Genomic DNA, 19,346 nt, shown 5'->3' on the forward strand with positions numbered 1-19,346 from the left:
ACTACAATTTAGTTAGGTCTTTCATTATGTTTTCTGTTGTTTTATACGTATCTTAGCTCTTTTTTTGAGAAAAAAAAAAGTCATTCACATTGAGGAAAATCTGAGGTTCAGTAGATAAATGTGCAGAATTTTGGCATTATTTTTCGGGTGCATCTGACTATTCATCTGAGAGACAGGGACAGAAATACGATTTTGGAGTGGGTATAACCTCCCAGATTGAACTCTGCACAATTTAAAAGGATATTACCTCCGCTTTGCTGACACAATTTCAAGAATAACTAAGGACATCTTAACATCTTGGCTCCCCTCCTCCAAACCTGCCCTTAGCAGTCATTTGTTCACACAGCAACAGGAACATCTCTGTTCTGTGCCAAAGTGAAGATCAGCTCCTCCTGCTTTTCTTCTGCCCAGGTAAGGTCTGTGCTGTCCCTTGAGAAACACGCTGACCACCTTCAGGCCTTGGTGGTCTCATTACCATTTTGTGGAAGTTAGGGTCATAACTGTTCAAAGGAATTTAGGAAAATGTTTGCGGAATTCATGGAAGAATTTTTGGCACAACCTACTGATGAAAAAATATCCCCCCATTCTGTGTTTGGGCTGGTTTCCATCCTTTCCCTGTTTGGGGGCTTTGGTACTGTTCCTTGCGCACCAGTGTTTTAAGTAACTGTATATAGTAAATTTCAGCGTAACTAGTCAACCACCATAGATTCACTTCATCCAGCAACATCATTCTTCACAGGTAAGAGAGCTTTAAATGCAGTTCGTGCTTGTCTGCCTTTCAACAATTCTAGAGAGCAAATTACCGTTTCCTACTGCTATCCAGCAACTTTCTCCATTTATCACAGTTTGAGGTGTAGCTGTAAATCCAGAATACTCATAAACACCTGACATGATACTGCCGTTACAGGCTAAGTACTCATGCTAAATTCTCCAGGCAAGCACATATGTTAGAACAAGTGTAAATAATTAAGCTTTTTACATGGAATGAGACAGAATCCACACATAATTTGGTATCAAGATTTATTTAGGACAATTCATGGTCATGCTCCATTTGAATACAAAGCACCAAAATTTAGGTAACTGCACATTATCCAAATATAATCCAGTTGAGACTGCTGCATACAGATATATCCATTATTCTACGTGATAGCACAGCCCACATCTGCCATGTCCATTTGTTATAGAGGGCAAACACAAGGTGCTGGAGAAGACATAGCAGAAGTTCTTCACAATGCGTATCCCTTGTTGTTGCAGTCTCAGAAGTACCATAAGCCAAGGTATCTAAGCACTTGATATACTCAGGTCAATAGTACCCCGAGGATATTTCCAAATTAATTTAGGTTTTCCAGTTACTTTCCCTTCAATCCCTCCAATTTCATCTTTTCTAAAAACATCTGGAGACAAGATTGTCTCAGCACAACATTCAACTGAGAAGTAAAGCCCTATGGCTGTGACTACCCCAGGAACATCTCCCATTGCTGAAAAGGCAGTAGCAATGAAAATTATTAGTTGCCAAAATCATATCAGGGAACTAAATAATGCTGTAGTTTCAGAAAGCGTGGCTATAAACACGTATTGTCAACAATGACAGACTTCCCAACTGTAGGTTTAAAAGAATCAAATCTTAGGCAAGTATTTAACTATAGATGAAGCTGCAATAAGGTTTTCTGATATATGTTAACATTTCAGTGAGAGAAGGTGAAGGGGGAATGACTTATTATAGTTAAGGAAAAAAACCCTTCTTTTGCTTTTAAACTGGCACTTTAAAGAAAAGGGCTTTAAAAACTTTAAATCTTTTTAACTCCAAAAAGTCTTATAAAACAAAAGCTGACCAAAAAAAACCCAGACAAGTATCACTCACTGTAAATCACTAGTTATAATACATACATTCCACCTAGCCACTAAAAGCTGCCCAGCTAGATGCCTTCCTCATCTTTAAAAAGAATACTGTAGCAGACAAATAATCTACTAGATTTTTACATTGCTACTATCTCAATAGGTTAAAACACTTGAGCAGATGGAAGAAATGGTGGATTCGGCTGACGTAGTTTATTTTATGCACTGAGCCACCAATTCCCCACGTAGTGGGAGCACACTACAGCATAGACAGATTGATTTCACCTACTGGCCCATTCCTGGGGTCCCCCCGTGTGGGGACCGAGGCTCCGCAGTGCGACAGGCAGGCGTCACCACAAGAGACAACATGTATAGCAGTGCCACCTGCGCTAGATGAGCATCTGTCAAGTTGCACAACCAGTTCCAGGGTGTCCTTTCAGAATAGCGAGGCAGCTCTTGTGTAGTTTAGTGAAGTCTTCATCAGAAAAGCAAACAATTGTTTTTTTGTACCATTTCATCCCGTTTATGCACATTAAAAAAAAATAAGCATACTATACAAAGAACAGACACAATATAATTTAAACATGCCATCAAAGCTATAAACCATATATACATAGAAACATATGCCTATACAAACAGAACAAGACCACTTTATTACAAGGTAATTCTGTTTTTTTTTGTGGAAATCATGACAGATAAAGAAAAGCAAACCAAAGGAGTTGGATGTTGCTTCTAAAAGTGATCTCTTCAGAAATTTCATGCAACACCACCACCTTTCTGTAGCGGATACTTATTAAAGTTTCAGTTATACATAGGTCTTCCCATGATTTCTGGACTCCCTTCCTGTACAGAGGTAGATTTCTGTAGATGTTCTGATATTGCACCATGTAAGCATAATGTTTTAATTACAACAAGGAACAACTTACAAAAGGCTAATTTATGGGTACAATCTCATTGTGTGCATTTAAGTAGCACAGTAATCAAATTCATTTACACTTGAAAGAAAACATCCCTCGAAGTGTTTTGTTATTTAGGTGGAGGTCCAATTAAAGTGGTCCACATGAAGAGAACTCTCTCTTGTCATCAGGCTAACATACTCGAGTCTGTCCCTCTCCTTTTGAGCCTCTGTTGTTCAGCCAGTGCAAGAACTTGCACCGACTTCACTGATGATGTTATCCCACCCACTGTGTTCAAGTTCAAGGCGTATTTCAAATACACACAGGTTTTTGCAAGTATTAGATCTTACTCATACAAGCAGTTGTAATATCAAGAAATTTATAGGAAGATTCATTCAAACTGCCTGAAATGATTTAAAAAAGCCCATCCACACCTTCAGACTGGAAAAGGAAAGCTGAAACTTCGCTAGCTTTGAACAGCTATTAATCGTGAACAAATCTGATGCTACTAGGAAAAACATGAAGAAGTTTGGCAGTACTTTGCATTTTTTTTGTCCATCACATTCTTGAATAACCCTCTGACAACTCATGAAGGCAATTACCGCTTTAAGATGCCTGTTAAGTGAAGCCTCTACAGCATACTCAAAAAAAAATAAACGCACCAAAATTCATGATGCCAATGTATAGTAACTTAGATAAGCTCACAAGCATTGCTAAATACTTTTCTCAGAGGCACTCCATGGAGTTATTTTTACAGAAGTTTGTCAACATGGAGATCAATGAAAGAACAATGTAGTATTCTGTGTACCGAAACACGAGAGAATAAAAGTGCCCTAAGTCTGGCTCAGCAAATCTAACAAGGTTGCAGCACACACGTGCTCGTGTGATGTCACGGATGCAGGTTTCGCTCTCACACAGAAGCCAGACAAAGCAAGCAGCACCACTCTTCCTAGCTGCAAGTTTCTAAGAAAACTTAAAAGGAAAGATAAGTTCTCATTTTGTACCAACGAACCCATCCGCAACTATTTTTAATGATGGATTGCATTATAACCATTTAGCATTAGTTTCCCAAGTTCAGTTTATATGAAGCATCCTGTTCTTTACAAAATATTACACGAGTAAGGAATGGTGACTAGTTTGGAACTGAATAACGTTTGTTAAAATATGGATAGAAGCATACATAAAGTCATTACATTTCTCCATATACACACTCATCCCTGTAAAGGGTTTTTTTGTTAACGAGGCAAGTAAATCCCAAGTTATTTCACAACAACTGCAACAATACTGAAATTCATGATGACTGTTCTCCCCTGACTAAGGGACTGCAGACCTAGGAGCAAAATATCTCACCACCTTGGGGGAGCCTGTTTTGTGAAGGGGACCCTTCACTTCAGGGAGTAGCTTCATCAGGAATTACTCCCTGCACCTGGCAGAAAGTGCTTATGTACCTTGCAAGATCACATTTTTGATTAAAGAAATCCATTATACGCAGGAGACTACACACGGTAAAAGTTAAATGACAATGGCAGGAGCCAGGGATTTCGGAGACTTCTCTGTAAAAAGCAATGATTCTTCACAATTAGGAAGCGTCTCATTCATACACTCGGCTAGTGCATAGCATCTGCGATTGCATAGAATGTTTCCAGTGCTGAATTGGTAACTAACCTAAGCAAATCTTTTCTAAGTTTGATTGATTACCATTTGATATCCAGATTGCTTGCTGTTTGATTTACTGCGCTGTATTTGGTGTGCAAAGTTTCCTGGACCTTCTTAGAGTCCATGCCTTCCAGCCAGTCCTGGTACATCTTTTCTACGTGCACGTTGGTTTCCGGAAGTCTCACGGGTATTGCAGCATACATTTCTTCCATCTGGTTAAGCAGTGCTTTATCTGGTTTCCCATCTTCAGTTTGTGCCTGACCTTTTCCATTTAGGCACCCTTAAGAAAAGAAAATAAGCCACAAGGGTGGTGAAGATTTGATATTAACTTGGAATTTTTTTTAATGCTAAAGAAAAATCTTGTCTCTTTATGTAAACTACCCCCATGCTGCTATTAATAGAATTTGTATTTACTTAAAATTACTCCAATATCAACAACATATTAATGTAAATAAGGTTTCCATATCAACAATCTTTCTCTGCCCGCTCTTTATGATCTTAATTATGATCCTTGTCTTTTCTCCCCCTTGACAACCACATTTCAGAGTATTTCCTTTGAGGTCTGAAACAACCATAAGAGCCCTGCTGTCCCTTATTTATAGGTCAGAAGAGAGCAAATAACATTGTGGTTAATTTTAGAAAACCCAATCAATTTCTGAGCCAATCCTGCACATGCAATTTGTGTTCTAGACCATTCACTACATAGTAATAATTTTAGATTATTAAGAGGGAATGAAATTAAGTGTCTTCCTGTAAGACAACTTCCCTTGAGATTCAAAAGACATCTGCAGAACCACTGTGGATCCACAGTTATTCTTACCTCCTGGGCAGGCGAGGACTTCTACAAAATGGTATAAAAACTTTCCTTTTTTCAACTTCAGAACCATGTTTTGGATATTTCTAAAGCCATAAGCTGCTGCAAAACGCAGCACTGTCTCACCATCCTTTTCCAGGGTGACTTCTTGAAAGTCCTTGTTCCTGTAAAGATACACAGAGAACATTTTAAACCCCCGCGTTACTCAAGGGATGACCCAACTGTGTCAGTTTCTATTCAGATGCTCTGAAGAGAACAGAACAAGGGTAAGAGTGAGATTAAGGTGAACTCTTCCAGTTTCTACACGGAGTCATAGCAACAAATTTACAGGTTTATAATCACAGAATCGACTGGGTTGGAAAAGACCTCGGAGATCATCAAGTCCAACCCTTGGTCCAACTCCAGTCCATTGACTAGATCATGGCACTAAGTGCCATGTCCAATCTCAGTTGAAAAACCTCCAGGGCTGGTGAGTCCAGCACCTCCCTGGGCAGCCATTCCAATGCCTGACCACTCTCTCTGCAAAGAATTGCTTTCTAATCTCCAGCCTAAATTTCCCCTGGCAGAGTTGAAGCCCATGCCCCCTTGTCCTATTGCTGACTGCCTGGGAGAAGAGACCAATCCCCACCTGGCTAGAACTGCCCTTCAGGTAGTTCTAGAGAGTGCTGAGCTCACCTCTAAGCCTCCTCTTCTCCAGACTAAACAAGCCCAGCTCCCTCAGCCTCTCCCCATAGCTCTTGTGTTCAAGTCCCTTCCCCAGTCTTGTTGCTCTTCTCTGGACCCGCTCCAGCACTTCAATCTCTTTCCTGAGCTGAGGGGCCCAGAACTGAACACAATACTCCAGGTGTGGCCTCACCAATGCAGGGGAGGACTGTTGGAAGATGATGGAGAGCGGCTTGGCATAGTTGCCTATCAGCAAATGAGCTGGGCTAGCAGTAACTGCATTGGGGTTTACTGTGGCACCAACTAGCCCATCCTATGTAACAAGGATAGGAAACTATCACTTACTTTAATGCTTTGTAGGTGATTTCTTTGACATCCATGCCAAAAAGCTCCTTTGCAGCATGTTTAAAAATGTGCTCCAGGTAACCATCGGATCTCTTCCCATCATGCCGTACTACATCTCCCTCCTTGATTCCATCAAACCTTAGGAAACAACAGAAAGACCAAAATTTCATTCCTTCGCTTTAATAAAGGATGTTTCTCCCCTTCTCTGTCTCCCACATAGAGTTATGCAGCAGTAACTGAGAACATATTAACATTTTTATTTATTACAACTTAAAACCTGTTTAAGACAGTAGCAACATGGTGGGAAAAAAAATTAAAATAGGAAAGTATGCAGGGCTTTCCATGTTCAGAAACCTTGAGCAACAGTAATTTATAAGCACAGCCTAAAGACTTGGTTAACAGCCATTCTCGGCTCAGGAAACATTTTTGCCAGATCTGAAACTGTTACAACTGTTCCACTTAAATCTCTCCAGTCTAAGCAAGGTCCAAGCAGGACACAAACCCAAAGGGAAAAGGAAATGTCCAGAGCTTTCTGTTTTGTGCAAGAAAGCACGTTTATTGCTGCACTACCACCACTTTGGAAAGATCCCAAGTAACATCTGTCGCACTTGAACAAAGATCAGTGAGCCCAGCTTTTGTAACTAAGCCTGAGAATTAAAACAACATGCATGCTGCTCTGAGCCAGTCATACAGCGAGTAAACAAAACCTCTTCAATCCTTTGTGTGATTTCATCTACTAAATTTCATCTAAAGCACGTTTCAGTTTTATCTAATCTTGAAAACTGCTCTGTTTGGGCTGAAACAATTCATTACCATTTCCTGAAAGGGTGCTACTTCGATCGATTCGTGCACATGGTGGGGGACGTGGAAATTTACTGTCGAGACGCTGCTCTGAGCGAGGGAGGCACAGAACAGATGGTGGAACCCGTGGTCGCCCCCAGCAGCTTTGTGTGCGGCCCAAGGGGCAGGTGAGACTCTCCAGCTTTCCATGAGCTCAAGCACAGGGGAGCTCCCAATGGGGTCAACAGTCACACTTGCTAGCAAGTCATGAACTTGATACATTCAAATCTAATATTACTACATTAAAATATAAAAAAAAAAGGAGCTACCCAAAAATCATAAACTTTAAAAGAATCCCTAGATGAGTGTCATTACCTCAAATTATCTGCTTTGTACTTAGCATATACAATTTTATATTTTCTGTTTCATATTACTTTTATATATAGCAATGAACATCTAAGAGAATGCTTTGGGGTTTTCTGACTACTATACAAAAGATGAAGCTTTAGTATACTCAGGCTTTGATGCAGGCTTTTCTATTTAAAATGAAAAAACATTATTGTGAGAAGTTTTACATTTATGTTGAATACGCTCAAAGGCTTTGTCATCAAAACAAGGCAGCGATCCACAACAAAACTACTTACAAACTATCTACAGCTACTTCGGTCACATCTTTCATAGACACATTTTTCTGTTCCATTATGTGGACAATTTCACCTGTAGGAAAACATATGACATTTTACTTTCAACACAAAGCAAAATGCACATGCTGTACCTCAGTTTACGGATCAATATCCCAACACCTGTATGTGCTTGTGGCCACATTCTCCAACTCTTGTAAGAGTCAGTTCCCTCCAGCCATGGAGAAGCCCAACACTCCCAGCCCTGAAGTCAAGGGCCTTCAGCTTGCCCCAGACTTCACAACGCTCTCCTTAGCCTTTCAGTGAGGTGAAGTTTCAAAGACATTTCTGTACCACAGGGGGAAAAAGGAGGATAGTTTGGACATGAAACCTAAAGGCAAGAGCCACACCAAAAGGCCTCTGGTGCCATGCATTTGGAATGTTATGAATAATCCCAGTGGCGATCAAATCATGACCGCAGACAAGCAAGACAATGATTTTAAATATGGATTTGAGTAACTCTTACCTTTCTCTACAGGCTGACAAACTCCTGAATCTTGTTTTCAGATTAATACCAACTTAGAAGGAAAAGTACTTTTTGCTTTGCCTTCCCTATACAATACCTATACTACCGGTAGCACTAAAACCTGTACTTATTTTTAAAGCAGAAAAAAAACCCAACCTTACAACTAAAGCAGACTGGAAAAAAGCAATGTCTGGCATAAAGGCTGTTCTTACAATGGTGATTCACTTATATCTTTATAAAGAGCAAATTTAAAGAGGATTTAACCTGATGTGAGAACACAATCAACTTCTTGCGAATTATACAAGGCAGTGTAGAAATCTTCCCGCAAGGCTTCCAGTTTTTTGTCATAACAAGGCGCCACAATTACATGGAAAATTTTATCAGGAGACAAGTTCTGTGGAACACAGAAGAGAACACATGTGAGCTCCCTGAAGAACAAAAGACAGCTTGAAGAACAACAAGGACAAAACCAGCATCCTAAACCATATGCAAGTAATACCAGCAATCAATCCCTAGCAGTTAAATTTAAACACTGCCCTACACAGATGAAGTGATCTGCCGGAAGTCACAAATCATCACCCAGAGTCAGCCTTCTGGCCAAAACTTTTACTTATTCCTTCAGACCACATTTTCTACAGCTTTTGATTGCCTTAGAAAGTGAGTGCAAGTCAGGACATCAGAATTCTGTTTGCTGGCTGTCACTCATTTACTTGCATGCACAGCAAGTCCATCAATATTTCTCTATGTGGAGACAGCAACACTTCCCTATATGATGTGGATGCTGTTAAATTTAAGTATGATATGTAAAAAAAAGGGCAACTTCTTCAACATATCAAATTGAGATGATCACAAGGTTAGTTTCTAGGATACAATGCTTTTTATTGATCCCACATAACAAGGCAGTTCCTCCACTATTCTCCTCCGCTCCCATTTTGGCTGTGCTTTAGAACGACATGGGCAGCATTTAACAAGAATCTCTTTAGCTACCCTGGATTTAACTTTATTCATACACATCTAAATCCACGTTGCACTGAGAGCACAAGGATTGCTGCATGAAATGAGGTTCTTTGTACATTCTTCTTATCATAGGTGCTTGTATAACAGCAGAACGCCATTCACTGTTCAAGTAAAGAACAAACAATTCAGAAGACGCTTTATCATTTTATAATACACTAAAGATCTATATTTCAGTATTTAAACCTACCAGCCTATCATTTTAGAAGAGCATCATGGTAAAAATAAATCAGAATTACCTACCTGCTGCCTGGCAAAGTAGCCCTTTACCAGAGAGCCCATGATCTGCTGTGGGGACTTCGCAGTGCAAATGTGAGGGGTCACGAGATTGGTGAGTACCCTTTCAGCATACCGGATCCAACCTAGAACGCCAGAAAATCACCGTTAGGTAGAGAAGTGGCATGTCGGCATGGAAAACCGGCAGAAGTTACAGAAACAGCTCTAAAAACTGCAGACACCTTCACAGTAGGTAGGACATTGCTGTGTAGGCTGGAAGCTCCACTTTGGGAACTGTAGGAAAGCTCAAGGCTCTGCTAAAATGCTTTACAGTTGGCTGTCAATAATCCCCTGTGTCATCAATTATAGGCCTGGAAACCACCATGAACTTCATGCCCTATTACAACCTTTCTAATGCATAGATTTAACTAAGCAGAAATAACAGGACGCCAGCTAACAAAGGGTAAGCTGACTTTTTAGACCTCAGCCCTTGGATCACCAGATACCACAACAAATGTTCTCTGTTCCGCTGCTTAACTGTAACCTTCTGTTTCCTGAGATTTAATATCCATGCACCCAGCTTGCCTCCTTTAGAACAGAGTCACATGAAAGCATTATCACGAGATGCACACGGATTATGCCTGGAAAAAAATGCCTTATTTTACTATTGTTAGAGTAGCCATACCTTCTTTAGAAACACCCCCACACACCCACACACAGAGTAGTCACTGAAATCTCTCTGTATTCAACATTCTTAGTTCCCCATGAGTCCCCCTCTCTCTCACCAGGCTCCTTCACCATTTCAGCTATGACCCACTACGTATATTCGCATCACCTGCGACACCCAGAGCAGTTCTATTATCCCCCCACTTCCAGAACAGGAGCTGGCAAATGAGCAGATGAAAATATTTAGGGTGTGCAATTCTTTCTTACTCTTACTGAAAACAACAGCCCAGAATCTGTCACAGCAAGGATTCAGAACTTTTTCCTTCACCTACATGAACCAAGAAACAGATACATAACTGTTTCTTAAATGGCTTTAGTGTCAAATGCTGTCAAAAGAGAACAAAAACTGCTTCAAACAAATTAAGGACAGTTTTAAAAACATAAGGTCCTTCCCTTATACTGCAACTGTGTGTTGGGTTTGTGTGGTGAGGTTTTTAGTAGCTGGGGGGGCTACAGTGCTGGGTTTCTCATTATCTACTCTGATTTGATTGGTGATAAATGAAACTAATTTCCCCTGTCCTGATCTTGACCCATGAGCCTTTCATCCTGTTTTCTCTCCCCTTTCTGTCCAGCTGAGGAGGGGAAGTGACAGAGCAGCCTTGGTGGGCACCTGATGTCCAGCGGGGTCAACCCACCACACTGTGATTGCCATCCACAGCTCCTGCATGAGGCTGTTTTCAGAACTGGAATGTTGTAGATATTGTAGTCACGAACTGTAAGGCAATTTCACTACATTGCAAGGGACTTCTGGCAGGTATCGTCCAAAGCAATTTCTTAAATTGTTTCTTTCCTTGCAGTAGACGGAACAAGTGTCTAATAGCTCCAGCTCCAAAATGACCATTCGTCACTGTGTAATTATACAGGCAGCCGTGGTAAATAAGCAACAGGAGGCATTTATCTGCACTTCACATACACGCTGGCTGTTTCTGCCTACTCATCAACAGATTCCAGAGCCAGGCACAGGGAGCCCAAGATATCCAGTTCTTATATCAGTGTACATCTGTACCCATAACAACCTATAGCCTCCATAAATTCATTCAGATTCTTGGCCATGTCTTGTCTTGTGTTAGCAAAAAAACAACAGGAAACCCCTACAAATCACTCCATACATTCTTAGAGATGTACTTCATTATTTTTAGTGGTTGATTGTGAGTAGATCACAAAGTCGCATACTATAAATATCTACGCATCAGTGTAAAGTGCAGAAAAACAAAACTGTCACCACTGTAAAACTCCACTACTGTAAAAGGAAATTAGTTTAGCTGACTGGGACAAAGGCATTTGAATCCTCAGTAGTTATACTCTTCCTACTTACACTGTGAATCTGCTCTAGGAGTTCAGGCTGGCAGTGCATTCAAAATGCTGGCTGCTTCCCACTGCAAGCACTCCGTGTTGCTTACCAGTTTGGTTAATTAGGGAAGAGAACTGATTACTTCTGAGATATTATATACATAAAAATCAGTAGTTACACTATTTTACTCTCAACAAGAAACAAACCCAATAAAATGGATTTCACTTTTAAGAGAGCAGCAGGAGGAGGTAGGCACAATTCAGACACAGACAATAACATGCCCTTTTGTCAGGTTTTGGGACTATACAGGCTCTGCTCTTTTGTTCATGGTAGATTTTACACCACAGAACACTCCTGCAGAGGGTGATATTTCTGTGGAAAGTTACACCCGAGGATAAGTAAGAGTAAAGCAGTTAGACTTGAGCTCACGTTGACCTTATATCTACAGAGCTATATAAAAAACATCTTGTGATAAACACACCCAGCAAACATTTCTACGACAAAATTATGTAATGTGGGGCTGGAGAGAGGAAGGACGAGGAGGAACAGAAAATGCATCCAGACAATTAAGTCAGGAGACAGAGTGAACAACCTCACTTTAAAGATGACTGATCATTACATTTTGTTTCCTGTAACTGCTTTCAATGGGAATGAAATACCATACGCTTTCAGAATGGGTCTGCAGTGGTATTTCAGTTCTGTTTTCCAGAAATGGAAAGCACCCATACCTCTGCTAGCTATTATAGATGTTAACACCATAACTAGCACTGAAAACAGAAACCATCTTTAGTAGAACAGACAAGGACAAGAAAAGTGCTCCATTAACTATTTTAAAATATTTCCAATGAGAAGAGCGGAAAATCTGAGCTCTCTTTCTAGATGAAGAATTAAAATGATCCCAGAAGTTCTAAAAGAAATCCTCAGAGTTTGAGTTTTAAATAAGCCAGGTACAAGATGACAAAGCCGAGTAACAGGGGGTTGTTTCAACTTCACAGGTTTTACACAAAGAAAAAGCAACATATAGTGTGTCTGCTCCCAAAGACAGGAGGTAATGCTAAGATAACAGTAACAGAAAAAGAGAGACTTTTCCTATTAATACATATATGTAGTTCCTAAAGCGTAACCCGGATGCTTCCACTACAGAATACACAAAACAAACAAAAGTACAATTTAAATAGCAGTATTTAAACTTTAAATCAGTGACAAGAGCAGATTCTGGGATCACCAAATGCTTAATCTAACTCGCTCTCTTGCAACACTTCTTTAAAGAATGCAACTCACTGGAGTTATTTCAAAGCTATATTTTTGTATTTTACTAGCCTTTTGAAAAGCAACACCATGAGCTTGCTAGGGTGGAGTTGAGGGGGAAGGTGGGTGAAGGAGTTACTTTTACCCCCTTTTTGATACTTCTTTTTTAGGAATGTGACTTATCAAACTGAAATGATGATGTGCTAACAAATGCAGAAGTAAACAATGAATGTTCTACATCTTGTCAGTTGTAATAAGTGCAGGTTTTGTTCATAACAAAGCAAGTTCTCAGGTGCCAAATTCTCAGAAGTGAGACATTTAGTGAGTCAAGTCTGTGACATTTCAAATGGGAATTATTTTCTAAGTGTCAGACATTACCATCTCACAGTCATCACATCACTTGCTGTTTTCCTCTAGGCTTCAGTGGCAAGTTCAAAACTTTGCTTAAGATAACGGAGATTGTGGTTTAATCATATCAGTAAGCAAAGTTCCTTAAAGATTCTTTTCACAAAGGAAATGCCATGTTCAACTTTGTGCTCCGGATATACGAGCAGCAAGCACTAACTCCTTTGTTCCAGTTCCCATTGATTTTTCCAAAGGTCTTACACAAAGCACCGAGAACCTCAGTGCTTCTGTGCCTCAGTTTCATTATCCAGAGATTCATAGGTCATATATGCGTCTTTTATAGCAGTGATGGGAAACGCAACCAACTAATAAATACCACAAATGAACACTAGCACAAGGAAATCAGTAGTCCAGGTTCTTTGTATTATCAGAGGCCGTGGACTGTAGCAAGGTTCTTTCATGGGTTTTTCTTTTTAAAAAGCAACAATAGAATTCCTCACTTTTTACAGAGCTCCACGCACATATGGGAAAGATGAGATGCTTGTTGGAAACAAATTCTGCTCTCCCAACAGCCTGTGAAAAACAGGCCCCTCTAGCAAAGGATTGCAATGCACTATGGATGAGCAGCGCTACTGGTGGCAAGTACTGGCTGTGATGTTTGGTGTCTCTCAGAAGCAAAACCAAAATGCTCTACATTATGTAAGGCTCCCAAATGAAACCACCCGTGGTAGTTCCAAAGAGCCCAGGCTGAAGTGCGGGAAGGTTGGAGAAATCAGTTCTCACCAGGGCAGGCAGAGGCAAACATTGGTAAGGCATGCTCCTCCTGGTTCCTCCGCTGATACCGCTGCACAAATTCCCTCTGGCTCTCCAGAATACTGAAATCGGCAGCTATAGTGGTGTCAAATACATAATGCACCCCTATGAAAGAAAGCAGTGAGGAAAAGTGCATTAGTAGCATATTCTCCATCCCACAGGCTTCTTTTCAAGTTCCAGATGTATAGAAAATCTTGGGAGGATCAACAGGTATATCCTTTACCCCTTCCAAATTTTCACAAACTGTGGAGCCAAAAAAAATAAGCCATACATTGAAAAGCTACCTTCTACATCATTCATTTAAAAAGGACCACCAACTTGCTAATGGTGACTAGTAACACTTCAGATGCTTGTCTGCTTCCTTACGAGAAACTTGCCATTCAGCCACGAGGCACCCGTCCCATGGCTGAAGTTGGCTGCACAGGCACAGGAGCGTATCACCGAACATATCAGCGGCACCGCAGAGCGCTCCCGCCCGCCTGGGCGGCAGCACACTCCCTACGCCAGGCACAGATAATTAACCATTCTGAGAAAAATGGGGCCCACCAGAACTTGGAATTCCTTTTACATTAAATAAATGGATGCATAAAAACTATTAAAAGAATAAAAAAGAGAAAAGGGAGGAAATAGTATATTATTATCCTTTCCTTTCCTCCCTCAGGTACAAGAAGAGCCTCAAACCCATAGACAAAGTAGTTTTTGTTTTTTAAATAATACTTGGTATATATGGTAAAAATAGCAAAGTAAATACAGCTTTAACATAAAATAGGCAGATACAACAGTTCTTGCATATAATTTCAAATTACAGGAAAAAAATCCATGACTGAGAACGTGCTAGAGATGTGTGTCAAAAGGACTGGAAGGGGTTTAGGTTACGAACTCCCTCCTCCCTTGAGTTACAAAATGAAGGGGAAAAAAAACCTTACAGAAGCTCATGACCAACTCTTCCCTGACTTCTTAGTAGTGAAGGCTCTCAAGACAGGTCCGTAATGTCCTTCAGTTCTGTGACCTTTACTATCAGCATGTGCCTCAAATCCCCATTTCTGGAACTGGTGTATGTCAAACTGGTGCGCTGTCATTATTTCAAACTCTAAACTACATTGTGCAATGGCACTTTATGACTGCATAACAAACAACTCTGCTGAGGAAGCAAAAACCTAAAATAATCTCGGCTTTCTGCTCCACCGTCGTAACATATTCAAACTTACCGAGACTTTTGAGGAAACCACAGAGTCTCTTGGCTGCATCATTCACAGAGAGATTGAATTTAGCAGCAAAATAAGGCAATGACTGAGGGCATATAGACACTGCCAACACTTTGTGTTTTGAGGTATCACACTTCTGGTAAACAAAACAAAAACAAAGAAAACAAGGTCTGTAATCACGACAGGGCAAGGCTCCCTCCTTCACCTCCCTTTTCCAGACCTGGAGCTATTCCTCAACGCCCCAAGTGTAAAACCCCTGCAAAACAACTATCGAGTTTCCTGAGGGCAGGACAAGATGTTCCTCTGACCCTGTCAGTGTTCATCTCTAATCACCTGTAGCTCTTTTTTATATAACTTGGGGAAATCCAGCCCTCCCAGGACAATTCTGTGGTTGGTCTCCTAGTGGCATAAGAGAAGTTAAGAGACATTCAGCATCTATGACCTTCTAGCAATATGGAACATTCTAGCAAATATGAATAAAGCTGTATGTTTAAACATTAATAAACTAATCTTTATGGGAGCATGGGCATTAGATGTTACAAATCCAACCCAGGAAATGGCAGATCCGATCCTTTGTTAAGGCTCCTGTGTCTCTGCCGCTGAAGGCATTGGGGAAAACAGGCAAGACATGACCCTCAACAAATCAGTGTGTGTAGGCACTGAAGAACTCTTTCCAAATACCTAAGATGCTGTGCAACTATAAGGCTCTGATTACTGTGACATTTATATGAAGATGAATCTTGCTTTAGTTGCGATATTTTCCACATCAGCGGAACCCTCGGAAGACAACCAGGACTATGCCACAGACAAGTCTTACCCTAAAAAGATTAGCAACCATAGTTTGTACTTCAACACCCTAATGAGCCTTGAAGCAGAGCTCATGACTGCCTGGAAAGCATCTTCCTTGCTCGCTGTCCTCTCTTGGTCCCCTCAAGTTCTGATCAAGCTACTTGGCTGCCTCCCTTTTGTGGACTTTGGGCTCTCTTAATATGACCCATATTACCCAAAAGATTTTTTCCCCTTTTCTTCTATTTTTCTTCTGTATAACAACATCATACTGTATGGAGAGTTAAACTAGTTCTAAGGAAACTGAATCACTGCGTAATGAATCCTCTTATGTATGACACTTCTATACAGATTAAGAAACTGCATCAGTTCTGGTAGCTTTTGCATCCCAAGTAAGGGCTCAAATCTGGAGCGGAACTAAAATAATTAATTCAGTAATCTAAAGATCCAAGCACCATACATAGCAACTAGCTTCTCCGCAGAAAATAAGACAGCAATACAACACTTTCATAATTCTTGCTAAGAATTTGGACAAAGAATTATGTTCCAAATGTAGTCAGCTTGAATATATATTAAAACCAACTCTACTTTCAAAAACTTGCCTTGATAACTTTTTATTATGTGGATACACCCAGAACAGTTGTAGTAATGAAGGTGTAAGGATTTATAAACACTGAACCACAGATTAATTTGCTATTACAGTAACAAGGTAGTTACGTTTCCCAAAGATTTTACTTCTGTGGGTGCAGTAACTTTCACATTTAGGTTAAGTGCCACAACCTTGCACATCTAGCACAAAATTATTCAACGTTCATCTTGCCTGAAGCTTTCACTTCCTCTTTGGAAAAAGCACATCCTGACAAACCTTCATCTCATCTGCCTTGGGAAACCAAGCTGCTTAGTCATTCTGTGATTTCCTCCTCCACACAGAAAGCTGTGTTAATGTTTGTGTCACGTTACCTTGTTAAGGTTAAGAACACGAAAGAGCTCCTTTTGATTCTGTTGGAAAACTCTGGCTCCTTCTTCTGATGTCATACAATTGTCACAAGCTAGGCAGTCGCTAAGGAGTATTTTAGCATTAGCCAACGTATGAAACTCATTTTTCTGAGAGGAAAAAAAAAAGTAAACAAGTAATTAATAATGATCGACCAATTTTCAAGAGCTCTGCAATTACCCAGCTGAAGAACAAACATACTGTCAGTTTTGTTTAAAACAAGACAATCCATGACACTTGAATAGCATCCAGGATTATTCAGAAGTAATCAGAATAATTTGTTCCATCCTTTTTCACAGCTTTGCTCCTGTTATTACTGTGAAACTGCAAAATGTTTAAGGGTAAACACAGATCTAAATCTATGTCCACGTTCTAGTGACTTGATTTGCATTGCGTTTCAGAGCGGACAGTCCCCAAACAACTGAGAAAACTTCTACTTGAACTATTAAACCCCTTTACTAGCCAGAGAGCTCTCCAACAGCAAGATGGCTTTGGCTTTTCACCACGAGGTAAGACAGAGTACAGTCCTACAAGTTACATTGACCATATACTGTAAGATCAAGAGTCCATATTTCTGGCTACAATACTGTTGGCAGCTCATCTGTGGGAAGAAGGAATACTTGAATAAAAGGGCAACAAAACCAGAGTACTTGTAAAAACATAAAGAAAAATCCCTCAATTGAGAATCCATTCCCGGCTAAACAGTCCTCTGGTAAAGAACAGTATGTGATCTGTTTGTCTGATGTAAATAAAGACATTCCATGCATTTGTACTGTCAAAACCCATTTTCTCTTTACAAGCCCTATGCCTACTTTGAATAGTTGATGGAAGATTTTTGACACTAAAAAAAAAATGTTTAGAGCTTCAATATCAATTTTGTGTTTACATAGTAAGGGTTTTTTTATTTCATCTTTTTAAAAGATTCTTGATTCTCATGAGATGTCTAGAAGTACTCAAAATTGCTTACAACTTCTTGTTGATTAGTGTTATATTTAGTACTTAAGAGTTCTCTACTTACAACCTCCTTTGGGGTACACAATAAAAGCCAGTACCTCACAATTTTCAGAAGGAACATTACCTCTTCAAAGTCATCATTTGAACTCAATGCATCGACAGACGTACTTTGTGTATCATCATTTTTCTGTTTTTTACTGCATTCCTGAAACAAAACATAAATCACATGTATTACCCAAAACTCCTTCACCGTTCAGTAAGAACATCTTCGCAGAGCTGTTTGTACCATTAGAAGCTAACGTGGCTCTTTCACAGGTTTTGGCAGCGTTGAATCTACATCCTTACACGCAACGCTTTGTTTTCGTTTTGCTACGGTGAACATAATTCCGCAGAAATTCACTTGCTTCACCAGTTTCACGGTTCTGAGCGGGTTTTTTTTTAACCTCAAGGGGAAGATTAACTGGAGCACAGAAGCTGTGTGTACATGTCGCGGCGCTACGTGACGGCTCCGGCCCGACAAACAGCCGCGTCCCGGCGATACCGCTGCCCGGTGCCCCCCGTGCGCTGTCACGGCCGCTCCGCGGAGGGGAAAACGGGCACAGCGCTGCGCTCCGGCCGCGGAGAGGCCGGTGACCTTGGAGCCCAAGGCCGCTCCGCCTCACCGGGCAAACCGGGACGCCGCAGCCCCGCCGGCTGGGGGGGCACCGGGAGCTCTACCGGCTGCCCGCACCCCTCCGGCGCCGTGCCCGGGGCCCAGCCGGTCGCGCCGCCGCCGCACTCACCTTTTTGGTGCAGTTCTCGCACTTCATTTGCGATCCCGCCGGCGCAGCCCGGCCCTGGCTCGGCTGCCGAGCGGTCCTCGCCGCCGGGGCTGCGGGACAGGGGCAGAGCGGGGCAGGCAGGTGAGCCCCGGCGCACAACCAGCGGCCGCTGCCAACCCTCCCTCCTTGGCTCCCGTCCCCGCCGCCCTTTGTTGCCGTGCCCGCCTCCTGCCCCTCTTATCGCCCCCGCCGGGCGGTCCCCGCAGCCAATACAGCCCCCTGGGGCGGGGGTGGCCCCGCCGCGCCCCTCACGTGCTCCGCTATTAAAGCTGTAATTAACCAACAATCCCGGCGGGCACCCAGCGCGCCAGCCCGTTACGTGGAGCGAGGGGGCATCGGGCGCCTCTTGGGAGAAAGACGGGGTAAAAACGACAGAAACGCCCCCCCCACCCCAACGGGGAAAGGTCCCTCCGGAGAGCACGGCGGGCGCCCCGCAGCACTGCCCCGGACCGGGGCTCTCTGGCACACGCCCCGCACCCCGGTTCTTCACAGCCCCCCCGCCACCGAGGTGATGGGAGAGCGGGCGGGCAGGAGGAAAAACACAAAGCGAACAGCCCTCCGACCCCCCCGAACCACTCAAAACGGGGGTGGAAGGACGAAGAACCGGTACCGTACCTCCCCGCCGCGCTGAGTCGCGTCCCCGGCAGGAGGAGGCGGCAGCGCCTCACCCAGCGCCTTGTCGCCGGCAGGTCCCGCCGCCTCCCCGCCTCCCGGGGCTCATTGTGGACCTGAGCGCCGTCACGTAGCCGCCGCCGGGGGCGCGCCGCGCGTCCCCGCCGCGGGGCGGGCACGGAGCG

The 19,346-nt window shown here is 42.1% G+C and overlaps 1 protein-coding gene across 2 annotated transcripts; it reads right to left on the bottom strand.

Moving 5' to 3' along the window:
• Positions 1-1,003: 1,003 nt before the first annotated feature.
• On the bottom strand, positions 1,004-19,320 carry NARF (nuclear prelamin A recognition factor). 2 transcript variants are annotated; one of them, XM_065034616.1, is made up of 12 exons: positions 19,165-19,320; positions 18,511-18,599; positions 17,853-17,933; positions 16,741-16,884; positions 14,998-15,130; positions 13,760-13,894; positions 9,394-9,512; positions 8,401-8,530; positions 7,635-7,707; positions 6,211-6,348; positions 5,209-5,366; positions 1,004-4,668 (listed from the first exon to the last, which is right to left on the bottom strand). In XM_065034616.1, exons 2-12 carry the CDS (start codon positions 18,535-18,537, stop codon positions 4,427-4,429), a joined length of 1,380 nt encoding a protein of 459 aa, XP_064890688.1. In that variant the 5' UTR covers positions 18,538-18,599; positions 19,165-19,320; the 3' UTR covers positions 1,004-4,426. The 2 variants fall into 2 exon arrangements, with proteins under 2 accessions (XP_064890688.1, XP_064890689.1); XM_065034617.1 differs by lacking the exon at positions 18,511-18,599 and having other exon boundaries at positions 19,165-19,290.
• Between the last annotated feature and the right edge of the window lie 26 nt (positions 19,321-19,346).

The sequence above is a fragment of the Columba livia genome, chromosome 18 (genome assembly GCF_036013475.1).
Source record: "Columba livia isolate bColLiv1 breed racing homer chromosome 18, bColLiv1.pat.W.v2, whole genome shotgun sequence".
In the NCBI taxonomy this organism is placed as follows: domain Eukaryota; kingdom Metazoa; phylum Chordata; class Aves; order Columbiformes; family Columbidae; genus Columba; species Columba livia.

What these genes read in the sequence shown, in the direction of transcription:
- NARF (XM_065034616.1), bottom strand. Translation starts at nt 18,537, where the DNA reads ATGAAGTGCGAGAACTGCACCAAAAAG. An exon ending in TGATTGTGTTCTCACATCAG is followed by an intron (nt 7,708 to 8,400) that starts GTTAAATCCTCT and finishes GTTTTCCTACAG; the next exon opens with GTGAAATTGTCCACATAATG. An exon ending in GAAGTAGCTGTAGATAGTTT is followed by an intron (nt 6,349 to 7,634) that starts GTAAGTAGTTTT and finishes TTGTTTCCTAAG; the next exon opens with GTTTGATGGAATCAAGGAGG.